General features: G+C 35.9%; 1 protein-coding gene across 7 annotated transcripts in view; it reads left to right on the forward strand.

The window, feature by feature from the left end:
- DLG2 (discs large MAGUK scaffold protein 2) overlaps positions 1-23315 on the forward strand; it is a gene marked incomplete at its 5' end in the record, with an annotated part of 1037476 nt that overhangs the window by 748891 nt on the left and 265270 nt on the right. For 6 of the 7 annotated variants that reach the window (XM_082764777.1, XM_082764778.1, XM_082764781.1 and 3 more), the window contains 3 exons: positions 2212-2356; positions 5309-5450; positions 21127-21282. In XM_082764777.1, coding sequence (XP_082620903.1) covers positions 2212-2356; positions 5309-5450; positions 21127-21282 — 443 coding nt within the window. The remainder of the gene's footprint in view (positions 1-2211; positions 2357-5308; positions 5451-21126; positions 21283-23315) is intronic. The other variant, XM_082764780.1, reaches the window with a different exon arrangement.

The raw sequence follows: 23315 nt of genomic DNA on the forward strand, positions 1-23315 counted from the left end.
TGGTCTTGGGCACCCTGCTCTGGGTGTCCCTGCTTGAGCAGGGGTGGGAACAGATGAAATCTGGCATTATCTTCCAACCTCAATTATTCTGTGATAATGCACGAGCAACATGGAAAGGAGGGAAAATAAAGGGTAACTATATGGTTGTGTTGACAAAAATGTGAATTTTCAGCATTTGAGATGGTTTTGAAATATGTAACTAAGAGAGATTTCAGCATCCTGCCAGCCTAGTAATTTAAAAGATGTTTATTTGATTTTTTTAATAAATAAAATATTTTTATTTATTAAAATATATATTAAAATTAAAAAGACTTTTTTATTTATTAAAAGTGCAAATGTATGTTAATGCTGTTCCTAAAAAAAATAACTAATTAAATAAAAGAGAGAGAAATTTATAGAAGGTAGGGATCAGATTTTTTATTTTAATGGAAGACCTGTCAAAATACAGCATACCGTGTTAGTAACTCTCTTCTGGCAGTGAAGTTGTATCATAGTTCTTTGTGTCGAATTGTCATAATAAGCCTGTCATTACCTCTTTCAATTAACCTTAAAACCAAATCTGAGAATTGTAAAAGGATCAAAATGTAAACATAATCCTTATATTTGAAAATACTATCGAGTAGTATTGTTAAATAGTAATATCTCTTGGTGTTGATAAAATCATCTCGGTACAAATAGTCTTCCAATTTTTCATAATACTTGAATTTCTCTTTGGTTACCAATTACCCATTTAATTCCTTTGCCAGTAGCTTACTATCACAGCCAAGTCTCTAATTATTTACTGATACTAAATTCCTTAGAAAGTATGCAATGCCTTCTGTGATTTACTGCAGTACTGTATTACACTACAGTTGAGGAGCTTCTTCCATCATGAATAAACTTTACAAGAAATCCTTGCAATAACTGTAAAAGTTGAATGATGATGCTTTAAATCACAGTCAAATGTTTCATACACGACATTCACCTTGAAATGAAGCTTTTTCTATTGCCTTACGCCACACGTCTCAAAGCTAAATCCACACCCTTCTTTTCTCTATCCTGTGACTTCTCTGTTCAGGCTGTATCCTTTTTGGCATAGGGACCGTTCTCTAGTCTGTTGATAGGAGCATAACCTATGTTGACATCAGTAGATACAGTGGATCTATGTGTGAATAAATTGTATACCCCTTCTGACATTTTTATTTTGATTTTTTTTTTTTTCTTTTTGGAGTAAAGCATAAATAGGCAAGGCTGTTGTCACTGTTTCCATCCCTATTTAATCCTCTTATTGGTTAAGTATTTTTCTTTTAGGATAGAGCACAGAGCTAATGCTACATCCTCATTTTTTCAGTGTCTGTCTCGTGTTTCCAGAAAACTCATAAACCTTCACACTCAAAACCTCCTTCCTGCATACAGAACTTTTCTTTTCTTTTCTTTTCTTTTCTTTTCTTTTCTTTTCTTTTCTTTTCTTTTCTTTTCTTTTCTTTTCTTTTCTTTTCTTTTCTTTTCTTTTCTTTTCTTTCCTTTCCTTTCCTTTCCTTTCCTTTCCTTTCCTTTCCTTTCCTTTCCTTTCCTTTCCTTTCCTTTCCTTTCCTTTCCTTTCCTTTCCTTTCCTTTCCTTTCCTTTCCTTTCCTTTCCTTTCCTTTCCTTTCCTTTCCTTTCCTTTCATTTTTGTTGTTGTTGTTGTTGTTGTTGTTGTTTGTTGTTTTTCAATTTCCTGTACCTCACAGGCAGCCCCTTTATATCACTTTGTATCTCTTATTATTCCAACTATCAATGACATATTATGGATGGAAAGATTTGGGGTGTTAGGAATATTGCAGGTCCTAGCCATCCATGCTATGAGATGGATTTGGACAGTTAATTCTCGGTAGACCAAATAATGTAGTCAGTAAATGATCTGGTGTGTTAAGTTATTAAATTATTATTAAATATAGTTTTATATTAAAGATGATACTATCAGCAAAATTTCACAAAGTACTTATCTACTGACAAGACCAGGTGCCATCTCACCCATTATGTTTCTCCGACATTATCAAAACTGTTAAGTTAGTCTTTGAATATGGATATGTTGAGAAAACTTTATTTTCTACCTTACTGTAATACCACTTCCAATATCTTCAGTGCTCTTTGTCTACAGCAGTTTTTCCAACATTATGACAATTGTGTCTTTTTTATTTTTATTTGCCACTGGATCCTAACTCAACCTGTCTTATTTCTCATTCTTTAAGGTAAATAATTACAGTTTAGAAGAAGTTACCCATGAAGAGGCAGTAGCGATACTGAAGAACACATCAGATGTAGTGTATCTGAAAGTTGGAAAGCCCACCACCATTTACATGACTGATCCTTATGGCCCACCAGATATTACTCACTGTAAGTGACTATTGTAATTCATTTTGTATGAAACATCAATTTGTCAGATCATTGTGGATGTTTCATAGCTTGTCCAAAGTACACCATTAAAGTTTATGAAACAGTGTGGAAGGCTACAAAAATAAAATGTTTGATGCCACCTAAGCAAGCTATACTTGTGAAATATTACCAATAATACAATTCAACTAAAGTATATTTGCAGCTAAAGTAACTGTGTAGATGATGTACTGCTGTGCTGACTCAAATTAGACAATATCCAAGTAATCAGATTGAACTGCAACTCTTGTGACAATTACAGTAATATACATATGCAGATATATTTTGAAGTATGATTGGATTTGAAGAATGGAGTCCTCTGTCCACTGAAAAATCAGAACAAGCAGCAAACGATCCAAACAAACTTACTGAAAAGTTTGAGAAAAACGGATATGATATTTTCATAAAATGTTTACTTGGAATGTAAAATCACTGCTTTATCTACATAAATCTGCCCATTTTCTATGTGTATCCACTTTCTAAATTCCTACTCCATTTTGCTTCATTCTCATTCTGCCCATTAACTTTACATATGTTCATCTGCTGTTCCTTCACCGAGGACTAAGAATTTGTTTGTCCTTGAATTAAATATCTTCCCTGCTATCGGAAAAGTTGCTGGAATGAGTTTTGGTTGTTTAATTGTTAATAAAGCTCAGTGCAGGATCTCATAAGAAGGGAAGATTAGTTTATTTTAAAACAAACTGATTTTCCTCAGGCTGTGATATCCATGTACTGAAAATCATCTAGACTTCTTTTCGACATTCAAGCAAAAACACATGCAAGGTGAGCTTACTAAGATTCCCTGAGATGACAAGGGAGGGTGGCTGTGAAGCCCTTACCATACACATACACCACCTTCTTAGGTTGCCAACCTGCTTGACTGTGTGCTTTTTGTAGTCCTAAGGAGATGACTGTGATTAGGTTTTTCTCTCTATCAGGGTTTACTCTCTTCTCCTTTGTCTCCCTGTCTGAGTGTCCTAGACTCCAATCTAGTCTATTTCCTGGTATAATTTCTTAATGGCTTGAGTCTTTGTTTTAGTTTGGGTTTAGGCTGTCCTGAGAAGTTGCCCAAAGTTATTCTATGTTTGATAACCTACTGATGAATCTAGGTGCTATCAATACTATATTCTTATAAACCTCCATCTACCAGTCCTCTTGATGTTTCCATTCCCATTCTCTTCTCATAAACAGTGATCTTAGCATTTCAATTGTAGCTCTCTATACCACTAATGCCGTCTGGTCTAATCACTTTGTTACTAAAACTCCATTCCTTCATTCAGTTCTTCACAAAAAACTGTCTGCCTGGGGTTTCATTACCAAAAGGAAACAGCTGCACCACCTAACAACTGGGTGACAGTTTAATTTTTGGAGAGTTTCAGCAACTGACCCATACACATCTTGATCTTCTGCAATAATACTAGGGGCACTTAAGGTCAGGGAACCAACTAAGGACTGGGAAAGGTAGATTTTCTCTGTAAAAGATAAGAGATTAATTTAGTTGCTCATTTGCAGTGCGTTGCCACTGTGAACTGAAAAAGTTGAGGGGAAAGCTTCATATCCATAATCCTCTTTATTCAGACTGCTCCATTAAAATAAAAGAGAAGGTTTTGTAAGATTCGCATCAGGTGGTATATTCAACTGTGCAGAGCATACCTATTTACTTAGTAAATGTTACAACAGATGGCAGTCATGATTGTTCAGTAGCAGTCTGGTCTGAATCTTAGCAAAGCCCAACAAGTAAAACTACTAAATGTCCCTATCCAATCTCCAGCATTATAATACTTCCTAAAATAATTTGAGAGTTCTAAAAGAGTGTGTTTTATTATGTCAGATTATAGATCAGCAGCATATGAACAGACAGAAGCAATTCCAGAGAGGGAGTAGAGGTTGAAAAGATTTGCGGTAGCCCATCCCAGGCTGCTGGTGCATAGAGATTCATTTATCTTCGGGGAACCTTTCATTATATCTGCATGTTCAGAGTATTTCAGAATGGGTAATGGCCTTTCCCTGTAGGGATATTTTGCTTTTAAGCATTCTGAATCTCAGCATCTGAAGGAAGGACTGAAAATAAGACTAGAAAGACTTCTTTTAATGAGAAAATTAGTTGTAGCTCGTTGCAGAAGCATGTGTCTTTGTTTCTGCTACTTATCATTTCCTTTTCTAATTACATTAACTAGAGATTTGATTACAGCTATTGCAAGTAACTTGAGAATGGCAAAAAGCAAACAAATAACAAAATCCACAGACCCAAGATAGAATCAGACAGCACCATCCTGTAATTGTCATTATTAGTCATTAATTTGTATGAGATTTGTATCCAATTTATGTTCTGTATACAGATTTACTGAGTTCTAAATAATGCAGTTTATATTGGTACTGAAATTTCAATTACATGGGAAAATGTGGCACCTTAAGTAAATCACAGCTTTAAATCTTCACCAAACATAGTTCTTGCCATACAATTCCTGCTTTAATCCTGCAATGAGCTCTTACTGTATTGCTCCCACTTCTGTACAATGGAGCCAAAAAGATGTGTGTGCTTTTAATCTCATTCTCTCCTATTTACATTTCCTTCTTTGAGTCACTAATAATTGAAGAAAGTCTTTGTTTCCCATCTTCCAAACTATCCTTTCTTACTTGGATCCCTTTTAAAGATTCAATTTCTGCAAAATGAACCATTACCATTATTATTGTTGTTGTTGTTGCTGTTGTTTTGTTTGTTATTATTAACCTTTTGGGAAAACTCCAGCTGCTCAATCTGTCTTGTTAAATTTTAAGCTCTCTCAGGCATGAACTGTCTGTTTTGGTGTTATTTACAGCAGCAAGCATATTCTTCGTACTTAAATAAAAATGATGCAGTCGTGACCTAATCAAATATAGAAATGGCTAACAGGAAATGCTTATTCTTACCACCAGCTTATTCTCCACCAATGGAAAATCATATACTCTCTTCTGGAAACAACGGCACTTTAGAGTACAAGGCATCTCTGGCCCCTATTTCACCGGGAAGATATTCACCCATTCCAAAGCACATGCTTGTGGAGGATGACTACACCAGGTCAGATGCTTTTCTTTGTTACATTTCATGGCAATTGCAAAGAACATTGTTAAAGCATTGGTAAAGCAAGGTGAAGCACTCCATGCACTCCTGACAGCACACAGCATATAGTTGTTTTCACCTGTGTTCAAGGGAAGAAAAATCATAGCTATTACAGGTATAGAGACATCTAAGAGAAAGATCTCATGAATGAATGCTGACCAGAAGTCCATGTTTTCTGGGTACAATCCTGCACTAGTTCGTAAACAACATGGCTGCATTAGAGCAGTGCTGACACTGAGCAAAACATGCTGTTTTTTAAGAGGTGTATTAGCTGTGATAGCTTCTTACCAGCACAACTAGGAGATCTCAGGATCAGTGACTCATCTGGCTCACTGATGTATGGGTGGAGTGGCTGTACATGTGTTTGTACCTGTCTGTGAGAGTGTACTCTGAAAGGTCTGTCTTGTTTAGTTCTGTGAAAGCAAGGCTGAAATAGCCTGTAATTGCTCTGTGTACACACACAAAGATAAATGACACAGAGAGTAAACAGTATGCGAAAAGAAAAAAAAAAATATTGTATAAACTGGCTGTAAACTGTCTGTGAATAAATTTAGGTGGGAAACTAGAAAAAGTGTCATAACTATTAGAGAATCATGATATGAAACAGCTTTCTGTGGGAGTATAGAGGTTAAAAGGAAACTGTACAGTAGCACTTGATACATTTATAAAAGAAGTTCTTGTGATTATCAGCAAAATGACCAAGGAAATAGCTTCCAATATTTTGTTTGTTTGTTTGTTTGTTTTCTGTATTTTTTTTTTTTTGCTTGTTTGTTTTTAACAATCCAAAAAGGATTGTAGACATAAGGTAATGATTGCCAGGTAGATGATTGCCAGGTAGAAAAGACACAGGAAAATGCAGGAAGAGTTATTTTATGCCTTGTGTTGTGAACATCACTGATAAAACTGTGTATTTATCTTATTTGGCTAGTACCTTATCTTTTAATGTCTAGTGCCACAGAAAATGATTTTTTTTTTTCCCTGTACTTCAGTATTTATAGATTCATTGTGTTTAAAGCTAAAAGGGGCACTGTTTGTGGTCATCTAACCTGACCTACTGTGTATCCTAGGCCAAAGGATCTCATCCACTTATGTATTCGTCAGCTTCATAATTTGCAAATTTGCATTTCATATTTCTTGTTGTATAAGATTAAGATCTCAAGCTGCTTAACTTGTTGGATCAGACAGATTCAGAGTAACTAAATCATGATACAGTTTTAATCAAGACATAAATTTATGGAAACCACACCTTGCTTCCCTGTCTTGGCTAAAATAATTTCTCCTTTGTTTTGATTGAGGATGCAAAAACAATGTTGCTTTCCTTCAATTTATGAGACATTCAGTCAGGATGAATTTTCTCCAAAGGGTTCCAAGAAGTTACATATTTTAATTAATAGTTAAAATTCTGATTTCATTAAATTGTGCATCAAGGCTTTACCTGAGTTCATACTGACCCCATAATTTCTAAAATGCCTATGTATAGGAAGAATACTAATATGGTATCTGGGTTACAATTATGAGGACTTGTAGTGCTGTTTTATCTCTTTCTGTAATGAGACATCAGCACCATTATTATTGAGAAAGTGTTGGCAAAGTTTAAAAACAGCAGAAAATTCAATCTTAAAAGTAAATAATAGCTAAGGAGATCCAAAAGTCACAGATAATACAGGAAGGAATCCTAAAACAAGAGAAAAGCTGCACTCAGAATGCAAAGATCATTTAAAAAGTTAGTAAAACTGAAAGGTAATGGAGAAGTATCCTTAGAAGTCCTTTGTTTCTGCTCCTGTAGCTGATTTTAACTTTTTAATTGCTTGTATTTTTATTTTTATTAAAAAAAAAAAAAAGGGTTGGGAAACAATAGTTATAAAACAGAAGTGAAGGCAATGACAGTTCTAGTCCATTGTTGAGGTAAGTATCCAATAGAAAGCATACCTGCTGGAAGAACCATGCAAGATACTTATTGAAATACAACAATGTCTTTTTGATCTTCTTAGGAAGAAAGATGTCTTCATATTCCAATCATTTTTATTTTTAAACAAGTTAATTTTGTTGGTTTAGGTCCTGACAGTAAAGACTACTTACATAGTCTAATTCTTGGCTGAGGTATTCATACCAACCTTCATTTTGTGTTACTTGGATAAAAAATAAATGTCCAAAAAAGCACAGTATATTCTGAATATTCCTCTCCTGTATTCTTCCTATCTGGACTTCCGAATTAATATGTTTTCTAATGAAGGACTGTTACCTGAAATATGGAGGATTGGCACTATCAACTCTGCAAGCATCACCTTCTGTGGCATGTATAGGACACTGGCAGAAATAAAGATGTCAAATAGTATGTGAGCAGACCCTGAATGTAACAGACCAAATCAAATAACAATCTCTAAACAAGTCTTTATTTCACCTTATTGAAGGAAGGACTTAAATTTATTAGGACTATTATGGAATTTTTAACAGTGATATAGTTTATATGCTACACTGATATCCAGGATACTGTAGCACAAAGATTAAATGAATACAGTGATGTGTCATAAGAAAAATGGCGCTTCCTGCTGCTGGATTTCCTCACTGAAAACACATCATACAGCTCTATCCAAGGGACACCCGAACAAGAGCCAGGAGACCAGGCTTCTCCTCTGACTACTATGACTCAAAAGCTCTGACCTTCAAAATCAAACCTTTTAGCCCATGAATGACAACTTTCTCTCTTCCTTCCTTCCTTCCTTCCTTCCTTCCTTCCTTCCTTCCTTCCTTCCTTCCTTCCTTCCTTCCTTCCTTCCTTCCTTCCTTCCTTCCTTCCTTCCTTTCATCTGTGCAGCTGATTATTGCCTATTAATTCCAGTGGGACTATTGAAAAATGATACCATTAAATCTGACAAATTTTGACAGCTATAAACTGGGAACGGTGATTGCACTATCTCTGTGCAATGCAATAGGATTTGATGGTGAGTCTGCCTTTAAAATGAGAAGATATTTTGAAAGTCTTTGTTCCTGACCAGTTTAGAAAGACCTAAAGTCTTTTGGAAAGTTAATTATCATATTGATAATTCTAGTGAACCCTATAGATCCCTTGATTGCAGCATTTATAATTAGGTTCCTTCACATAATTTTTTATAATTAAGATAATTGCCAACTACTGCAGTGCTATCCATTAAAACTACCTGGTTCTCACTATAATAGGTTTTCAGGGTTAATTTACATGGTGATCACATAAGGAAATTTATTACCCATGCAGCCATAATATGGCAACACTTCTGTCAGATTTTCATTTGTGCCAACTAAAAATATTTGGAACAGTAACGTCTCCTCTATAAGAGGCATTTGCAATCTCAGAATTTGTTGTACATATGACTTGAGTGAAGCTGATGAGAAGCTTTAACTTCTTTGCTTTAATGAATCTGTTGGTGAAGTCAAAACAGTTGAAAATTCATCATAACTTGTCCGCTTACTCTTCTTCCTCTTTTTTTTTCTTTTATCCTTTTTCTTTCTTTCCTTTTTTTTTTTTTTTTTTTTTAATTCCAGATCCAGATTTTTCTTTACCTGAATATTTTTTGGCCAACAAAATGCATGTTTCTGTTGATAAAAAAATTACATTCTTGGGCTGATATTGAATCAGCATCTGGAAAAAAACAGAACATATTTTACTTAATTAAACTGTAGGAAAAAAAAAAAAAAAAAAAGCTTGATCAGAGCACAAAGGATAGAAACGTACCAGATCATCCTCAGCCACAAATTTTAATGAAACTGGATGTTACTCTTTACTTACTGAGCTTTTGTAAGTTGTGTATAATATTGGTCCAAAATGCTGTCAGTTGAAAGGCGTAATTTACTTTCTGTTTTGTTGGATTCATTTTAAATTCCCTGGGGATGGAAGCTTTTCCTTCTTGTATTTTTATAAAAAGATCGTCACATTTTAAAATTCAAATAAGATAACAAAATTTCAGGTAAGTAGAATGTGACATATATCACTTAGATATAAAAGATATACTAGTTTCTAGTAAGATGGAAGTGCTGTGCAGGCAGTCCAGGCAATTCCTTGATTGTGGTATTAACAATTTTCCTAATGCTTCTCAAGGGGATAAACAGGTATAATTCTCTGCTTGACTTGCTGTTCATGAAAAGGGAAGAACCAGTCTGAAAGGTGGTAAATAAATAACAGCTCAGATCAGAATGACCATGAGTTGGTGGAATCCATGATTCAAAGGAAGTCTGTAAAGGTAGTCAGCGAGTTATGACTGTAGACTTCAGAAGAGCAGACTTCACTCTTTCTGGAGAATTGCTAAGCAAAATTGCTTGGGATGCTGCCACACAGACATAGGTTCCATGAAAGATGGATGATTTCTAAATAAAACTTGCTGAGAACTCAGGAATGAGCCATACGATTGAGCTGTATGACTGGGAATTCATCAGAAGGCCGCCTAGACTATGTTAAGAGCTTCTTGAACTAAAATGCAAGATGTAGACAAGCGTTGCTTGCCTGCCAGAAAGCTGATGGCTTTGATCTAAGACTTCCAAGGGTCATGAAGGGTAACAAAAAGTGATTCTGCAAGTGTGCTAGTTTCAAAAATGAAGGCAAAAATTGATGGAGGAAAAAACTGATGGAGGAGACAATGTAATGGCAGACAGTATAGAAAGAGCTTAAGTACATTATCATCTTTGCCAGGCACTGAAGGGGCCAAAAGGTAATTGGAATAGTCAGCATGGATTTACCAAAAGCAAATCATGTACTTGTACAGCCTGATTGACTTTTCTGATGAAATGATGAGCCATGTGGATAGCAGTGATTGTCCTATACCAACCAGGGCCACAGTGCAGGGACTGCCTCATGTAGAAATGGCTCTTTGCTGGATGAAAACACAGCTAGCTCCAAAGGCATCCCTGGACCTCACTACAACTCACAAAATGTGCATCCGATGTACTGTGGGGCATGTGGCAATTCTTTTTCACCATCACCTGCCTTTGGGAGTGGCTGCAAAACTGTTCCAGGCCATCTCATTCCTTGTCCCTGTGAAGATCAGGAGAAGCTGTAACACACATGCTGCAGGATACAGGGAGTGCCCTTTAAAACTCCTCCAGCAACCTCTCATCCAGACATAAGGAAGTGTTGGATAAATGGGTACATCTCATCTGTAGCTGGAAAGAATGTATGATTTGTAAAGTTTTGGAAACCCTCTGGGTAGCCTTTTGGGTATTTCCTGGATTTTAAGCTGCCATCTTCCTTATTAGACTTCTCTCAGCACGGCTGTGCACTTTTGCATGCTACAGCAGATTTGGTAAGGCTTTTAACACAATCTCCCACAGAGTTCTCATCTGAAAGATGAGGAAGAGTGGACTAAAAGAAGAGATTGGGTTGGGAGCTGACTGAACCAGTAGGCTGAAAGGGTAATGATCATCACTTGACATCTGTCAGGCAGGCTGCAATGAGCAGAGTACCTCAGGATACTCCAGGCGTCAGTTGAATATCTTCATCAATGACGTAGATCATGACACAGAGTGCACCCTCAGCAGTTTTGTGGATGATGGTAAGTTAAGGCGGAGTTACTGACATGACGAAGGGCAGAGCTATATACCAGAGCGATCTTGATTAAGAATTGGACCAGGAGAAACCTCTAGAAAGGAGGTTCAGTAAGAAATCTGAAATAAGGTTTCAGTAAGAAATTTGAAGTTCTACAGCTGGGGTAGAACAGCTGCACACACTCATATGAGCTGTGAAACAAGTATCTAAATTACAGCTACATTGAAAATGACCTGAAGGTTACAGCAGATGCCAGGCTGAACATGGACCCAGAAGAGAACTCTCATTACAAGGCAGGTAATCAGAATACCGGGCTACATTAGGAGAAAAATGGCCAGCAGATAAAGATAAGTTATGTTCTTGAAGACTGACTAGTTCCCGGTTTTTGACTTCAAGAGGGATGTGGGTAAACAAGAAAGGGTCCATCAGACTCTGAGTTAAATCTCATGGAAGTTACAGACACCATGAGGGAGCTAGGGCTTGTTTAGTGTTATGAAGGAGAGACCAAGGGTCATTCTAAGAGCATCCTACAACTACTCAGCAGCAAAGATGATGAAACCAAACTCTTCTCAGTAGTGACATAAAATGCAAAAAGGATCAAAGGCCAGAAGTGTTTGTTTGGCATGATCTGATTTCAATTTAAGAAGGAAAAAAAAGACACCAGGTGAGTGAGGTAGTGGTGGAGCATATTGCTCAGATGGGCTGTGAAGTATCCATGCTTCGAGATTTTTAAGATTTGCTTAGACAGAATCAAGACTGATATGAGCTAGCATTGGCAATAATCCTGCTTTAAGCATGAGATTGAATGAGATGACCTACAGAGGTCCCTTCCTGACAACTTTTCTACTATATTGAGAAGAAAAAAGTGATTTGTTGTTTTAGTGTTTTGTGGAATATACACTACTAATAGAGCTGAGATAGAAGTAACAATTTACTCTTTAGCAGATGTCTGCCTTTCTATTTCTAGCAAAAAAAAAAGAAATTCTGTAGTTTTTAGACGGTTGCTCCTTCTGGCTTTAACAAACAACATAGGTAAAAGATGCATAAAATAAAGAACTACCATCTTGAGTTTTTACTTCCTTTTTAACTTCAGAAAATAGTAACATCAAACTGTTGTGCTTCAATGGATAAAAAATGTACTTTAACATTTAACTCTGGGTAGACATTAAAGATTCATGGATGGAAAAGCTGTCTGAGTTATCTGTTTTGCTGTGAAAAGCACGTTTGATTTCTTTTATATGCATCTTTGCAAAATAACATTTTCTGGATAAGGAGGAGGTGCTGGGGATTGGGGAGGAGAAAAAGGAGAACCATTAAGTTGAAGTCTCAAGGGAAATTTTCCCGGTATTGAGAGCAGCATTCTTCAACTGTTTCTTGGGTACTTACATAAGCCTGCTTGTTGAATTGAGGTTATTTTATAGAAACACCTTTAAAATTGTATTGATGCACAGATTTGACTGTTCAGGATTAAAGCATTACAAATAATATGAAGTTATGCATGTTATGAAACTATGAATAGCAGTTGTTTGACAATGGTTTGGGCTTTTATTAAGTAAAAAAATAGGGATAGAGAACTGCAGATTTTAGTAGTGTTCCATTGGGATCTCGAATGAGTTGACTTCATTCAGAGTTGTCAATCATCCATTGACAAAACACTGCATATTTGAAAAGTGTGTATTTGCTGAAAGGAGTTAGCTTAGCTGCATTTCTTGTTCTTTTTAAGGGAACAGAACTGAAACTCTTGTATCCCAGATGAAGAAGAAGAGCACTGAGTATTGTAGGTAGTGCTTTCACATAGTGAGTTTTGCACCATGTTTTTGACCCAACATTGCTCTACAGCAGTGAAAAAAAGACATGCAGAACTATGCTGGTGCAGTTATATGGATATGAAAGGTAATTATCAGATCTCATCAATCATATCATTATGCCTCACCTAAACTCATCATGTAACCTATGTCTTAAAGATAATTAATTACATATAGTAATATTAAATCACTTGTAACATTGTCAGCAGATTAATTGTTCCAGATAATACTTTAATGCCTTTTCTTTTTTTTTTTCACCTGAGGCTGGATAGAAAAGGTTGCACATCTGTTTTGTTTTAAAATTTAGTGCAAATTACAGTTATTATTTTTAAAGTAACTTTAATTGATCGCTAGTATCATCAAGTTGAATTGTATTTATTTTAAACCATAGCAGTTTGGTCATTTGGTCATTTAAGGAGTAGAGGAAGAATTACATAGCTTAGTTCATGCTAAAAATCATGGTGATATATTTTAAATATTATAGCATTCCATACATAGCATGAGGGTGTTTAATTCTAGAAGCTGATGAAGTTCAACCTCCACAGTATTTCTACTGCATTTGTGAAAATCTGTCTAAATGCCAACAAATACAGGTCTTTGGAAAAACTGCAATTCATTTATCTTTATATATATATATATATATCTATAAGGGTAAAACTCTTTTAAATTCCATCCTCATACTGTAGGGCAGAAAAGCTTCTCCCAACTTTCTAATACTGATTGTTTAAAAAAGCCAGCATGATTGAGCCCAGCATTATATAGCCCAAGCTAGTTTTTCTCTCTACTTATTTCTTCCAACCTTTTCTGACATAGAAACATAATCAGGAGTGATTCTGCTCAGTGCTCTGAATGCCCGGTCCTGTCAGATTTGAACATTGAAAAGGTTGGAGGAATGGAAGGGAGTGTACTTGGCAAGGAGTTACAGTGAGATTGGATGTAAAAATGAGTGAGAACTTGTCAATGTTTCTGTGAAAATGGAAATCACAAGCAGAGAAGACGTATTTATTGTGCAAGTAAACTTAAAATTAGGACAAGGAAGGACATAAGTGAGAAATGGGTGAAGAGACATGAAGAAGCAATGGAGAAAAATAGCCTGGAGAAGAGCAACAATAAATTTCAGAGCTGCTGAACCAGCAACTCCCTCAGACAATAAAAACTGAGGTTTGGGATAATCAATAGTTGTGCAAGAAGACAGGGGAAAGGAGCAGAGCTACAGAGCAGGTAGCAAAAGTTGCTGATACAATGCTGGCAGGATTAAACTGAGGCCATCTCTCTAGAAAAAAATGAGAGAAACCCAAGATTTCTGGGGTTTGCAGGACTAGAGCATGATTTCTGCAGGCAGTCTGTCATTATTGCTCAATAATTGCATTGCTTGTCCTTCTGGAGGATGACAGCCTGCTGCTGCTGCTGGTCACTCCCTGTCTCTCATGTGGTAGCGATTTCATGCTCTGGATCAGAATTTGGTGACTCTGCTGATGATCATATTGATTTCAACATGGTGTTCCATAATAGTATTTCTTTCTTGGTTTAGCCTTTTATCAACCTAAGCAACTATACTGTAAATAAATAAATAAATACAGGAATACTATTTACATTACACATTAAATGTATATTACATTAAAAAAAAATAATTTGCCTATATAACCTTAAATTGGACCCTTGGTGAAATGCAAAGTTACAGTACTTAGTTATGCTATCATCTAACAACAGCTCCTTGTAGAATTCTGTCAATAGCTTTTCAGAAAAAGAAGTCACAGTTGTATTTTTTAGCTCTATATTATTATTTGTTGCCTTCAATAAAGCAACTATTTTATGTCTCGTATATTTAGTATGCAAACATTAAACATATTATTAAACTTTAGAAATGCATAATAATTGTCTAAGCTTTCTGTTTGCTACCCCATTGTTTTAGAATTCATAATAATTAATTTAAAAGTGAAATTTTACTTATTGTAATGTCAACAGACAATCTGTTATGTCCTGAGTAATCTACACGTATTCGTCAAATTTGTCAGAGATTCCCAAAGAATGGGATTTCTATTTCTGTCAGTGGAAGCTACTTAATACTCAGTTCTTTACAAAAATAAATAAATAAATAAATAAAATTGCAGAGTCTAGCTTAAGGCTTGTGTGCAGATTTTTAAAATAAGATAGTAGAATTGGCAGTTATAATACAGGCAGAAATGGTGCATAATGTTTAATAGTGCACAAAATAAAAAATTAAGTCTAAGTACAAACTACATGTATCCACTGACATGGACTCATAAAGCAGCTATTACCACTTAAGCAAGATACCTTGGGGTAGATGTGTTTAATTCTGTAACAGTGTCAACTCAGTTCTCAAGAGTAGTCAAAAGGGTAATTAGAATTTAAATAGAATCTGACAGGAAGAGAGTACTAAAGATAATGTTTTTCTATATGAATCTATGATGCATCCAATTCTTGAATACTACATGAAGACAACTCGATATAGCCCCAGAATAGGGTGACAGATGATCAAGGGTGTAGCATGGCTTCCAGATAGAGCTACATAAATGATAATTCCAGCATAGAAAAAGGGTGATAGGGAGAAATAGGACAGAGATCTGCAAAAGCACCTGTAATAGGGAAGGTAGTAAACAATTATTACTAACACTTTGTTATAACTAAGTGGCAGGGAGTGTAAAATACATTGCCAAGTGAGTTTAAATTAAAAAAAAAAAAGTTTTTGAAATGTTTCCAAATGTTATCAATGTGCTATCAAGTAACAGGCTTACAATACACAGAGGTAGAAATTTTCGGTATGTCACAATTGATTTGCTGGACTCACTGCCACTGGGTGTTGTTTTGCCTAGGAACCTATCAGTGTTTAAATACAGATGAGGAAAAGTGCACAAATTCACAGTGGATAGGCCCAGTAAACACAATTTGCTTGGCTTTCATTTCTGGTCCATGTGGTCCCTAATTTGCTGATTTTCAACAGCTGAGCAGGGAAGGGACATTATTTACTGTCCTTGTTCCCTGAACATCCCTGCAAGGGACCAGGTACTGATGCAGATGGGCCTGCAGTCTGACAGTCTCACCATTCTTATGTGAAACATTCTTCTTTTCTGTTTTGCTGCAACAGAAAATTGTACTGATTTTATTTTTATTTTTTTTTTCAAATTAAGCAGTTAATTTGTTTCCTAGTTCCTAATGTGTAAGACTAATGAATGTAGAACTAGGTATAGAATATTAGAAATTCTAAATTATTCTATTATGCCTTCTCGTAGGCTGTTGAAAACATGATTAAAATGTTTAAATTTTACTGCTAAGAGGCATTCTTACTATTCATTGCAGTGCTAAAATACTGCTATGATCTCAAGCACTTGTTTTGCACTTATGGAAAACTTTAAGGCTCATGAACATAGCAGATAATAATGCAAAAGCTGGGAAATAATTGATTACACAAGGATTTCCAGAAAGAACTAGGGTAATATCCTTTTGGTAGTTTCTTCCAGCTCTTCACACACCTTCTCTGACAGTCTTCCAGTTGAAATAAACATATCATGTGAGTGTTTTGGTCTTATTCAAACTGCTAGGACATAACCTGTGAAATAAAATCAACTTTCAATTTTAAATAAACCTTCTGAACAAGATGTATGGTTCTCCTAGAAGGTCATATGAATGAGAAACTAAAGTCAAAGGCATACATATGAGTCACTGGCTATTCGAAATAGAAGACTTCATTTCTATTAAATTGCTATTGATTTGTGTTTTTATAGTGAAATAATTTTAAAAACAGTTCTTTTCACACTTCCCAGCAACATTATGTGAGCAATACTAATGTGCTATATGTTTTTATTGAACTTGAATACAATTAAAAATTGCTACTCAGAGGAAAAACAAAACAAAGCAAAACAAAATCAACTGTTGGAGACTTGTAGAATTGTGAGATTTACTTTCTCTCAGATTGAATTTAGCATTTTATGGTTATAGCCCTGCAGACTTGATATGCTATGAGAGTTTATCTGGTTTCCTTCCATAACACAAATGGTTTTAAAAACCAAAAAAAAAAAAAAAAAAATGTTAACATTTAATGTGCTATGTGTTGGCAACTGAACTTTCACAAACAGAATTCTGCAATAAGAAAAGTTAAAATTGAATTGAGGACTCTGCATGATGCTGAGGAGATAATAGTTTTAATAAGGACATCTTCTTATAACTTCTGTTGTGCAATAAAGCCAGCCTGAAATAATAACGCAATGATGTTCCAAACAAAGAAAAATAAAGGCTATGAACAACTAGTAGGATTTGTTCTTCTTACACAATCTGTTATGAAAGAAATAAACAGAACCTTCATCAGATCGATACTCTACCTCCCCCTCTTATTGTTTTTTGCTGTTCCACAAATTAGTTAAACCTTACCCTAGAAATCTTGCCTCATTACAGCTAGCTCTCTACTGATTAACATTCCAGCTTTCAATTTTTCGGGGATAGAAAAGTAATTTATTGCTATCTGCTGTTCAAGCTACCATTTAAAAGCTTACCTTGTGGCACTGAGTGACTTGATTCTCTCTGCAGTCACTGAATTATCTGCTGAGACATGCTCAAGTTATGCTACTGCTGATACTTTCTGATGCCTTTCCTCTGCTCTTGTATACCCGATTCTCTTTCTAACTTAATTATTCCTGTCCATCCTGACCAAATGAGAGTTGCTGTTCTCATTTATCATAGGGATTACATTTTAGTTTGCAGATAAAAACAAAGAACTGTAATCTATGTTAGTCACAAACAAATAAACAACAACAACAAACAGTTTAAAAGCAGAAAAGGAACAAATCCGCTAACTAAGATAATACAGAAGCATTTAGTTATTGTTCAGAGTATACTCATATTTGACAATTACTTCTTGGATAAATTTATTATCATTTTATTGAGTATACATTAATATTCACTCTATTTGACGTTTTAAGGGTATTCTTCTGTGAAATTAAGACAATGAACAAAATGCATTCTAAACCATAGTTCTTTGTCCTTCATCATTGTTAGAATTGCAAACATTGCTTAGTACTTATTATAGACACAAACCCTCTGAAGCTGTACCTGCTGTCTCTGAAAGTGATGCAATTGCAAGTAAACTACAGTGATTCAGTCTTTAAAAAAATATATAGCCATCTTTTACATTTTAGTTACAACATGGTATACTACCTGCTGCATGTATTTTTGATTCATTTGAGGAATTAATGCATCATAAAATAAGGCCTCAGTGTTTTGACTTTTACTTATTTTGAAAGATTGTTGTTTTCCAAAGAAGGCAGGCACTGTTGTAGATAAGTACTAGCTTGCCATAGAGAACAAGGTGAGAAGTCAGGATGATATTTGAAGATAGGCTGTTTCAGCAAGTATCTTAAATGACTTTTAAAGGTTACTGTCCTACATGAACCACAATTTGGGTGACCAGGACAGCAATCTCCCCGGTATATTTTAATCATTCTCTTCCTTTCCATTATTTATGCTTTCAGTTATTTTTATCCTATTTAATTTACATTTGCTAAATCAAATTAGAAGATAACATAAATTTATACTGATTTGAGCTTGATGCTTGATGTTGTATTCTACTTATTTTTCAAGTTCTTGCTTTTCCTTTTCCAATACAATGTATAGCCAGGGTCCAGATATGTACCCAGGGTCCAGTGTTACCATTCAGCAAGCCATGTGTCTAAATAGTATGAAAGTATCTAAGCAACCTGATCAGTCCATGGCTTTAATGACCACAAAAAATGACATCTGATGGCAATTTTTGTGGTGATATCAGTTCATTTCATAGGCCTTACAATAAGGACACTTATATTTTAAATTAACTGATGTCTGGAATCCTATTCTAAGCAAAGGATTAAAAGGATAGGTTTGAATTCTTGTCCTTAACCTTAAGAATTCTCAGCAACTCAATTACAGGTAATATATTGTTAGCTAGGTCACAGTATCATTTGTGTTACAGCAATGAACAGAGGACTTTATACATCGGCACAGTCATTTGAGAAAGGATTGTTCCAATTTTCTGTCATCCTACCATCCAGCAAGATTGAAAGGAGAGAAAATACAAAATATTTTAAAATTTCCTGGGTTCCACAAGACATTTTGTTTGTGACCTGTGTTTATATTTGAAGGAGTAATTTGATTTCAATATCTAGGGTGATGCTGAATGTTCATCTTCATTTTGCTTTTGGAAGCAGTTTGCAACTGCCCATTAATGTAGCAATCCCTCGTATCTGTCCATCTCTATAGCTTGATTTGAGTCTCAGCACAAGCTTGGATGGTCAGTCACGTCACTGGTGACTTAATATAGTTTGAGCATTCACAATTTTTCAAAGGGTAGCAATACTCTTTTGTCATCTACCACTCAGAGATGAGTAGATTGTCTTTAATAAGTGAGTAAGCTGTTTATGGACTGGTTAATGTCTTGAGCCATAGATAAATCTACAATTTTGTATCCATCTTCCTGCACTAGGGCAATATTTCTTTCACAGTAGGCATCATTTATATTTATTTTTATTTGTTCTTTAATATATTGTCTAAAAAAAAGTGATTTTTGAGTGAATAAAAGGCAGTATGTGTCAAAAATAAATGTATGTGTAGTCTTTTTTTTTTTCTTTTCCTCTGGATTTTTACTGTTGAAAACAGCAATTGATGTAGTAAATAAATTATTAAATCTAGCCCTCTGAAACAAGTGTGAAATATGCTGAGAAAAAAACATTTGCTATCTTAAGTTCATTTTAAAAAGAATTGTGCTATATGCCTGACAGAATGCTTTATAATCAAATGAGTGACAACTTTGCTGTTTTGATAGCTGGTAACCTTAAATTGCCACTTTTAACTGTAAAGTTCTTCCTGGGAAAGTCAGCCAGAGAGAGTTCTCAAATCATATGTCAGATTGCTATGAATAATGTTATTAACATTAAGTGAGACAAATTTTTACATAAAGCAGCTAGCTACTCCTTTTTCCCCAAAGGACAAAACCAGAAACTAACAACAAAGGAAAATATGTTCTCTATATCTGCCAGTGCACCCACAACCATAACAAATTCTGGTACCTGTGAAAGTCACAGCACAAACCACACCTGTGTGAGGCACAGAATAGCCAGAAGAACCAAAAGAGTTTCATTGACTGCCTGGTCTCTTGATATTTTCAGGTCTGTAAAATAAGATTTTCATCTGGCTAATGCTGTGTTGCTGTGATTAAAGACAGTGCCATGTACTGGATCTTCTGGCAGAAGCTAGGATATGACAGCAATTATATCTTGGCACTCTCTAGAGCAGAAACTCAGGAAATTATAAGTCAAGCTTCACTTTGCCAGTAGGCCCAGGGTATCTGCTGGGGCAAGCAGATAACTTCTCCAGCAATAGCTGGAGAAGTTACATGTCTGGAAATGTGCTATGTGGTGCATTTTTTCTGAAAACTGCTGGTTGTCTCCTGTGGATCCCTGAGGCTTCATCCCCTCCTCTACTCTCACCAGGAGGCTCCCTGGGAGGTTCCTAGTAAGTATTTCTTCTCCCAAGTGGTTGAACTCTAGACAGCAGAAAAGAAATACTAGGTGACCTCTCAGTGCCAGTTTTAGGACATTATTCCTCATATCTAGCCTCACAGGTGGCTGTCCATAATTTGGAGCAAGAGTGCAAGTGAGATTACTGTAGCCTTGTCAGCAAGGTTACTTGTTTGGGATGTGATCTGCATAATCAGATTTTGAAGGCCAAATCCAAAAAGAGAGCAAAGAACTGTTGAAAGGAATTACCTGCCAGTGAGATGAATTGCTTGCACAGTGTTACCATCTCTACAGTGTCGTTCTAGCATATGCTGTGGTCATGTTGACCGCAGCTTCATTAGCAAAGCCTCAGGACAATGAGGCAGGAAAAAGTTGTTTTGTTTTGTTTTGTTTTAAACAAATAATATATGCTTCATCTTAACCTAATGGGTAAAAACACCTGTTTTCATGTAATAAACATAATATTTTCTTCTAAGTGATAACATAAGAAATGTTTGAAAAAGAAAAATAAGGAAAAAAAAAAAAAGAGCATTTGGGAAAATTTGTCACTGAACCTCAGAGGTAAGGTATTCCCTTTCAGTCCCATACTTCTGTAAGCCAGTTTTATGGCACACTTATATTTGGTCTATATTTATATGCAGTTGCTTGTATGCTATAACACTCTTCAAATTCTAATGTCTCCTTTAACAGCACACTTTACTGAAAGGGTCTTGACAAATTTGCTGTGCATGCTTTTAAACTGATTGCTGTGTTTTCTCTGTATTCTTGGCCACTAATATGCACCTGATCTTTTACTCTTGTCTCTGTATCACCAGGCCTCCTGAACCTGTTTACAGCACTGTGAACAAACTGTGTGATAAACCACCTTCTCCTAGGCACTATTCCCCTGTTGAGTGTGACAAAAGCTTCCTTCTTACAGCTCCCTATCCCCACTACCACGTAGGCCTGCTCCCTGACTCTGACATCACCAGGTACTGCATGCGCTTCTTCCTCACCTCCTTCATTAGAGTGCATGAACATCATTAGATTTATCTCATAGCATCTTCACCATAGATCTTCTTTTTCTGCAGCTTACGCTTATTTTTAACCATGCTTTAACATCTGCACCACTGGAAGATATATGCTACCTTGGAATATAATTTTGGTCATCCAAAATCCAGTGATGATTACAGGCAATGTTTTGATCCATTGGAATGGTGCTCCAAAACAGGCTATGTCATATGTATTACATTCAACTTAATTCAGTAAATGTTTACCTGTAGATATGGAAAGTAACTAAGACTTCACTGAAAGCTGTAGTAATTTGGTTTGAATTCAGTCATTTGATTTCTGTGTTGTGCATCTTTGGGTTTACAGGGTGGCTGCCTAAGCCACTCAGAAGAAAAAGAGAAAAAAAGAAAAATCACCTCCTTCACCAAGTCATGGTTGAAAGCATGTTTAAAATTTAGCACTCTGTAGGCTATCTGTGCTCTGAGAGGACAGTTAGTAAAACCTAAAATGATGAGCATTTTCCTAATTGAAGAAATGGAAGACGTTGCTATAAAATAATTAGCGATTACCTCCAAGAAATATCTAATAAAGAAAAACATACTATTCAAAATTGCATGGTAGCGTAACCTGGCTGCTCTTCCATAGTCTGTTAGCATAGTAGCAAACTATTTGCAAACAGGACATCTTTTATATTCTACAGCAGAAGAAAAATAATTGTGTTTGGAGCATTGATCATAAACATTTAGCACAGAAAGCACTTTTCAAAGTACTGTGGGAAGAGGAGAGCAGAAGTGTTAAGTAGAAAGTAAAGTGTAAGTAGAAAGTAAAACGCTAAATTAACGTAAGATACAATAACAGGAAAGAAACCCTGGGGATTAGAAAAACAGCTGTGGAAGTCATTGCAGTGCTATGAAATAGGAAGATAAATTAAAAAAGCAGTAAGACAAATATGACTGAAAAATGCAACAGATGTGGTAAGACCATACAGAAGCTGTTGGTTTATTAGAATGAAAACTGTGTAGCTTCTAGAATTTGTAAAAGGGTGCTTAATCACTGGACAAAGTGGTTAGTCCAGCTGCTGAGGCCAGTACAGATATGGTTGAAAAACAGTGTTAAGGGCAACATTTCTATAAAGGTATAAATAAATCCAGAAGGGTGCTAGGCACTAACAAATCTATCCACAATATTTTTAATTTCTCTGCAGATACTAACTTAAAGGAAGTAATAATTCAAAAAGAAAACTAAAATGATCTTTACGTACATGAGTAATTTGTCTATAAGCATTACAATTCTTCTGTATGTTCAGAGACAGACAACAGAGGAGATCATTATAAAAATATCCTTATTCAACAGTGGTCCTTTTGGAAAGAGAGGAACCTACCTGAATTAGAAAGTGAAACAAGCGGGTTCCATGGGAATTTGCTGCCATGCAAGTGTGCATTGGGAGCACTGAGGATTAGACTGTAACTTGCTAACCATAGACAGGTACAATCCATCGCTCAGTAAATGGTGAATCTCTATAGAGGGGTCTGGTTGGATTCAGACCACTGAACTACCACGGTCACGGATTCACCAATAACGTATAACTGCCCTTACTCTAGTCATGTTTAATGAGAATAATCATGGCTAGAAACAATGCAATCAAGTGCAATTTCTTACAGCAACAGGTACACAGGTTCTTTGGATTGCTGGCAATGGTTACTGTCTGCAAAAGCAAGCTAGCGTGCATGAAATACACAGGTGACACTGGTGCACAGCCTGGAAATTTATGCGTTAAAAGGCACAAAGACTCTATAGAGATTTCTAAGTTTCCGCAGAGAAACACAGTATAACCAAGTGTTCAGATCTCACCCAAAGGCATCCCAATTGGGGGGGGGGGGGGGGGGGAGGAGAGAGAGGATCAGCCTGTCTACTGATCCCAGGGGTCAGGAGGTCCTTGGGATGGTGTATTCCCTTGGGATGGTATCTCCCCTGATGGCAGTATCTTCCCTAATGATGGTATCTTCTCTAATGA

Source organism: Aythya marila, assembly GCF_965140915.1.
Source record: "Aythya marila genome assembly, chromosome: 1".
NCBI classification, from domain to species: Eukaryota; Metazoa; Chordata; class Aves; order Anseriformes; family Anatidae; genus Aythya; species Aythya marila.